The sequence below is a fragment of the Nicotiana tabacum genome, chromosome 24 (assembly GCF_000715075.1).
Source record: "Nicotiana tabacum cultivar K326 chromosome 24, ASM71507v2, whole genome shotgun sequence".
NCBI classification, from domain to species: Eukaryota; Viridiplantae; Streptophyta; class Magnoliopsida; order Solanales; family Solanaceae; genus Nicotiana; species Nicotiana tabacum.
In genome coordinates this window covers 12,988,626-12,995,363 of record NC_134103.1, presented here as the reverse complement: position 1 = coordinate 12,995,363, position 6,738 = coordinate 12,988,626, and the positions used below count along the sequence as shown (strand labels likewise).

The following is a 6,738-nucleotide window of genomic DNA, read 5'->3' as shown; positions in this document are numbered from 1 at the left end:
ATACAATTGCTAGAAGAGATCATCACTAGAAATATTACTACAGCAAAAACCATCGGTTAGTCGTGGATCAAGAGAGTGTGTACTCATTTAGTTTCGGATGTTAATATAAATTAAAAAGGGAAAATGACAATGTATAGCCGCTCTCAAAATATAATTTAATATTTATATATATATATATATATATATATATATATATATATATATATATATATATATATATATATATATATGTATGTTCTGTATGCTATGTACAAAAATTATACAAATTTTATTATACTTTTCCGACTTCCGAATATAAATAGTTTCTGGCGCGGGCTAAAAGTAAAAAAAAAATCAATTTTTAGAATGACAATTAGTATAACATTTAAACACTACAGGAAAAGTATTATTCCCTCTTTAAAAAAGAATGAAATTATTTCTTTATTAATATGTTTAATAAAAGAATGACAACATTTAAACTTGAAAAGAATTTAGCTTGAGCTTTTATTTTACACTTAATGAACAAAATCTTATTGCTCCACAAATAATATGACGTTTAATTATAACAAGTTTTAAAATTTTTATCGACACGTAAATGTTCAAACATATTCAAAATTATAAATTTCAAAATTTACTTTTTTGAAACTTTTACGTCCAATAATTAGAGAAATTCATATTTTTTATCGCCTCCAACAAATAATTAGCTGATAAAATATTATATATTTTTGTATATATATGTATTATATGCATATAATATACATATTTTATATATTTTTTGACTAGTAAATGCAAGTAGTTTCGGCGAATTGATCAATTTTATATTTTGCCAAATAAACTAAGCCATGTAAATTGAAATGCGAGTCTAAATTATAGTACTACAAAATAGGGGTATACATATGTCAAATTGGTTCGGATTTTTCAATTACCAAATCAAACCAATGGTGTCGCATTTTTAAATTTATAAACCAAACCAAACCAATAAAGTCGGGTTTTTCAATCTCGGTTTTTCTCGGGTTTTCAGTTTTTTTTTCCGGTAAAGTCTTAATAGCACAAAATATGTAACTTGTGCTCCAAATATTTATTTTAGTCCTAGTAGGATACAACTATATAATATATTTTTCAAGAAAATAAAATAATAATATGAGATGAATCATAACATTGTACTAAAATATTCAATAACATAGATAATAAAATCGCACAAAAAAAATATTACTAATTAATTCACCATAATAAAAATTAACATAATCTAAAAATACTATATAGGTCATGCTAAAATAAGTGCAACTAATAAGTACTAGTATTAATTACACAACTAAGCACTAAGAAAAAAATAAACTAGGTTATACATTTTCATTATAAATCAATGCAAAACTTAAAAATAGATATCCAACACTATTGTCATTCCTAGTGTTGAATTGAATTTCCCTTATTAGCATTAGTGTTGATTTGAACTTTATTTGACTTACTACCTTTATGAGCTATAAAATTTACTGGACCATTCAAGAATGTTAAGTCCAAAATTTAAATAATACGTTTAAAAATAAAACTATGAATAAGTTTAAAAAATATTTATAAATTATATTACAATAAATATTTATATGTATAAAATATTTTAAAAAATTGTATAAATGTAATATCGGGTTGGTTTGGTTTCGGTTTGACTTTTTTTTAGTTAAAACCAAACCAAATCAATTATAGTCGGATTTTTTTCAACACCAAACCATGATTGAGTCCACAATCGGGTTTTTTTTTCGATTTGAATCGATTTATCGGGTTGGTGCGATTTATCGATTTTTTTACACCCCTACTATAAAATATCAATAGTTAATATAACTACTATTCCATAAACTATAAGGAGTCGTTTGGTATGGGGTATAAGTAGATATAGTGCATGTATAAAATTTTAATATCACTTTAATACTTTGTTTGGCTAGCAAACCTGGTATAAGCTATCCAGGATTAAAATTAGTATCGAGATAACTTATACCTTATAGGGGGTGGGGTAATTAGTGTCGGGATAATTTATACCTTCTTCTTAGAAATTGTGCAATTATTATTTTTAATACAACATACCAAACAGTAGATAAAAAATAATATTGGTATAACTAATCTTATTATAACTAATCTCAGCATAACTTATGAGAGTAATATTATCCCATCATAACTTATCCTGCCATAAACTGCGTACTCAAATCAAACGACCCCTAAAGTAGTGACCAGTAATGTCATAGACCTAAAGCGAGGTACACATCACTAGGCAAGTAAATAAAGCTAGCGTAGGCTATAAAGTTACAAGATAGCTTAAAGAAACAAACAAATAAACAAGTATTTCAAAAAAGATACTAGAAAAAACAAACAAAAGGGAAAGTTCCACTGTTTTATTTTATTTTTATTTTTATTCGATATTCAGTTATCATATGATTAATCTGGATTAAGTTTCACTTTGAAAGTATAATGCTTCCTTCCAAAAATAATCTTATTCCCATAACTTAGAATTCGAACCTCTAGTTAAGTATCGATAGATACTTATTACTCTATCAAAACTTTTGATAATTACTGACTTACTGTTCTCTTTTCTTTACTCCATCTTTGAAGGGAAGTTTGGGATGAGTTTGAGTTGCGAAAATAGCCACAAAATACTTGTATTAGAATAAATTATACACATCATATCTCATGGAGTATAGTTATTTCTCGGATCCTGCATGAAGAGGAGTCGAACAAGGATAAAATTATTTTCGTGTGACTTAGAGATTACGAGTTCGAACAATGAAATTAGTCATTAATATTTATATTAAAATATGTTGTCTACATTATTACTTGGAGTGCGACCCTTCCCAAACATTACATAAATACAAAATACTTCGTACATCCAATTTTACTCCATCTTTATAAATTACTACTACTAATGTTTTCTTTGAATACTTAATTTGATTAGCAGTAGAAGAGGCGGTGGTTAATCATTCAAAGAGCTCTTTTTTTTAATGCAGGCGTGGGTATAAATGCAGGAGGGGACCTAAGTTAATAATCTTTCTTTTTCGGTTTCCTCAAATACCCAAATTTCTACTTCTTTTCCTCTCCTCTTTGGACCCTTTTGACTCTACTTTTTCAATTTATCTCTTTATATATCTTTATTGCCCGTTTATTTTGTTTTTTTCAATATAGAAACTAACTGTAAATAACTCTTTCAAGAAAAACAGTAGCCAAAAAGTTAAAAGATTTGATTTTTATCCCTTCCCTTCAGTAAAAAAAAGCTGTTCAAGTTCAAGAATGGTGTACTAGAGTACCAAAAGTAGTACACAATCTGAACTAAGGTATCTTTTTCCTCTTCACCCACTTTTACTCTGACTAGGGTTTTTACCTTAAATGAGTTATATTTATGATGCTCCAAGTTAACGACTTTGTTCAATTTACTGCTTCTGAAACACTTTTTTGAGCTCTTTGTTGAACTGGGGTTGTGTTTTCTTGGACATTTAGGGGGGGGGGGTGGGATTTTGTGAAATGCTTTGGAACTAGTTGTTTCCTTTTTTTTTGTATGAACTTTTGATACTTGGGTTTTTATGTAATTCTCTTAATATTTTTTATTTTGTTTTTTTAACTTAGTCTTGGTTCAAAAGTTAGGATATAAAGAAAAGCCTTGATCTTTGTTGAAGACAGTCAAATAAGGGACAATGAGAACTTTTTTAAGTATCCAGCATGTTGAATTTCAATGTTTTAGGTTTTTTTCTTGATACTTAAAAGTGCTGTGGTGTGGTAAAAGAGGAGTTTTTCTTAGGTTTGGGTAAATTTGCTACACTTTCAAAATATGGATATAGCTAGCAACAATGATAGTGAACCAGAAAAGAGGAATAATGAAGAAGTTATGAACTATCAGTCACCAAATGTTTCCTCAGAATGGCAATTAAGTGGGAGCAATTTGACTAATGTATCTATGGGGATGATTCAAAGTAACAATCAAATGGTTGATTCATTTTGCCCTACTTCTTGGGATCAGCCTACCAATTCGCCGAGCTTAGGCTTTTGTGATGCTAATGTTCAAATAAATCCTAGCACTTCAAATCCATTGGTAACACTCGGTCCTAATTGGACTCCAAATGCAATGTTGAAAGGGGGAATGTTTTTACCTCCTGCTCCTATGATGCTCCCTCAAAGCTTAGCTCAGTTTCCGGCTGATTCGGGTTTTATTGAAAGAGCTGCAAGGTTTTCTTGCTTTAGTGGGGGGAACTTTGGTGACATGATGAACCCTTTTAGCTTGCCCGAGTCGATGAATCCTTACTACAGGGGACCCCCACCAATGCAGGGTCCTCAAGAGGTTTTAGCAAGTAATGGGTTGAAATCACCTTCTGCTCAGAAGCAGCATTTGAGTAATGTGGCTGAAAGTTCCAAGGATGTTTCTTTAACTGTTGACCATAGGGGCACAGAAAGAAGCCCCCTCAAAAATGAGAAGAAGAGTGAAAATTTTGATGAAGTAGCTGCAGTCTCTGGTAATGAGTCTGGTGAGGCCGAATGTAGCGGCCGTCAAGAAGAGATGGATGGTGCAGGTGAGGAGTCTTATGGAAAGAACATTGGCTCAAAGAAAAGGAAAAGAGGTGGTAAGGTAGGACATTGTTGGTATATTTTGTTTGATTGTCCACAAGATAGTTCCTTGTTGAAAGTTCTCTGTCTTTTTGGCAGGATACTGAACCACAGCAGCCACTGGCTGAATCTGGTAAGGATCAAATTGAAATTCAGAAAGGGGAACAAAACTTGAATTCAGTTACCGGCAAGTCCGGCGGAAAGAATGTTAAACAGGGGTCTCAAGCGTCAGATCCAACAAAAGAAGATTACATACATGTTCGAGCTCGAAGAGGCCAGGCAACAAATAGCCATAGTCTTGCAGAAAGAGTAAGACTTCATATTAAAACTTATAAGTTATGGAATCTCATAGTTTATCTGTTTTGGGATTGACTTTAAGTGATTTTGATTGCAGATAAGGCGGGAGAAAATTAGCGAACGGATGAAGTTTCTTCAGGATCTTGTACCTGGTTGCAACAAGGTTGGTATTATTGGAATCAACTAGCAATGGTGTATCATATATTAGAAATTTTAGTAGGCATTTTCTGTCTTAAATTACTAGAGAAAGAGGTGGTGACTTTGCAGGTCACGGGCAAAGCTGTAATGCTGGATGAAATCATTAACTATGTACAGTCTCTGCAAAGGCAGGTTGAGGTATGCAATTAATAATTTATTTTTCTTCACATTTTTCCCAATATCACTTTTCACGTTAATAACTATGCCTGTTTTCCTTCAGAAGCCCCCCCAATTTCAAAATTTTTATTGATGATTTAATTGCTTCACATAGTGCTGTCTTGATTATCCTGGTGGCTGCATAATATGTAGTCTTAATGAATTCTTAATACATGCGTTCGAGTTACTAATATGTGAACTCTAGCTTTTGATTGGTCTAAATGTTTTTGTTAATCTGTATTATAATCTATGTTGCTCGGATCTTCCTAAATTTCCGCCGCACTCGTATCGTATCTTATCCTTTAGTCTGTGCTTAAGGATGACTAGACTCCTTTTTATTTCAGTTCCTCTCAATGAAGCTTGCAACAGTAAACCCACAGCTTGATTTTAATATTGATGGGCTCCTGGCCAAAAATGTAAGTAGTTCACTCTTCTGAGAATGACATGTAGCTGAACATTGTGGATAAGTTTCCTCCTAATGCTTGAGATAAATATATACCTTTTTGTTGCAGATCCTCCAGTCTCGAGCAGGTCCTTCATCTTCGTTCGCTTTTCCACCTGATATGACCATGCAGTATCCTCCCTTACATCCACCACAGCCTGGTTATGGAATTCCTAGTGATGCATTTCGTAGAGCTATCACTCCCCATTTAGCTGCTACTAGTGGTGGGCCTAGTGAATACAAGGATCCTTCATCTGAGGTAACATTTGTGATTCCTGTATGAGTGCTTTAGGTTGTAGTGATCATATTCTTGAGGAATATAACATGCAAGTTGTAATGCTGGCTTATGCATGATTCTTTGGACTATTGTAGCATAAGCAATCTTGATCGGTGGTCTGACTAACCATTTGCATTAATTTGTATAATCCAGGGACCGAGTGTATGGGATAATGAGCTACATAATATTGTTCAAATGGGGTTAAATTCAAGTATACCTCTATCTAGTGAAGATTTAAGTGGTAATTTAATGCTCCTGCATGATTTTTCTTCTCTGAATTAGCATCAGCTTCTCTAATAATCTCAAACATCTTTGTTTGTAGGTTCTTTGCCAGCATGCCAGATGAAAGCAGAACCTTGAACTCGTTATAGATACCAAATGCTTAAAATTACCCGTTGTTGGGGGATTGATGTGCGGTGACTATGTTTTTTGTGTTGGGGAAAGAAAAACATCCGAGAAGCTATTGCATCGAGAGCTCTTCCTATTTCACATTGCGCGACACCCCCATCAAGTAGTTATCAGTGAAATCCTGTACAGTAAGTCCAAGATGAGTTTTTATTAATGGTGCATTCACCTCCTTTTTATATAAGTGACACAATCGGCTGCCACGAGAGTGAATTTGTTCCACGAGATTGACGTTCTCCCATCAACAACAACAAATGAAGAATCAAGAATTGATGTTTTGCTTCTTGAATCTTTTGTTTTGGAGCTAGAGGGGGAGGGGATGGTTATATTCTTGTTCATTCCATGTGAAAGAACCTGAAAATTGTATGGCCTGGGAAAAGTAAATGAAGTTACACACTTCTTTTCTTCCAAA

The 6,738-nt window shown here is 32.8% G+C and overlaps 1 protein-coding gene across 3 annotated transcripts; it reads left to right on the top strand.

Annotated features, from left to right (window-relative positions):
• The first annotated feature begins 3,014 nt into the window (after positions 1 to 3,014).
• LOC107830397 (transcription factor bHLH49) lies at positions 3,015 to 6,738 on the top strand. 3 transcript variants are annotated; one of them, XM_016657942.2, is made up of 9 exons: positions 3,135 to 3,290; positions 3,752 to 4,573; positions 4,651 to 4,860; positions 4,946 to 5,011; positions 5,116 to 5,184; positions 5,547 to 5,618; positions 5,715 to 5,903; positions 6,075 to 6,162; positions 6,244 to 6,738. In XM_016657942.2, the coding sequence occupies exons 2-9, from the start codon at positions 3,782 to 3,784 to the stop codon at positions 6,279 to 6,281; spliced, it is 1,524 nt and encodes a 507-aa protein (XP_016513428.2). In that variant the 5' UTR covers positions 3,135 to 3,290; positions 3,752 to 3,781; the 3' UTR covers positions 6,282 to 6,738. The 3 variants fall into 3 exon arrangements, with proteins under 3 accessions (XP_016513426.2, XP_016513428.2, XP_016513427.2); XM_016657941.2 differs by having other exon boundaries at positions 3,737 to 4,573; XM_016657940.2 differs by having other exon boundaries at positions 3,015 to 4,573.

What these genes read in the sequence shown, in the direction of transcription:
- LOC107830397 (XM_016657940.2), top strand. Translation starts at nt 3,782, where the DNA reads ATGGATATAGCTAGCAACAATGATAGTGAACCAGAAAAGAGGAATAAT. An exon ending in ATGGGCTCCTGGCCAAAAAT is followed by an intron (nt 5,619 to 5,714) that starts GTAAGTAGTTCA and finishes TTTTTGTTGCAG; the next exon opens with ATCCTCCAGTCTCGAGCAGG. An exon ending in ACAAGGATCCTTCATCTGAG is followed by an intron (nt 5,904 to 6,074) that starts GTAACATTTGTG and finishes TGTATAATCCAG; the next exon opens with GGACCGAGTGTATGGGATAA.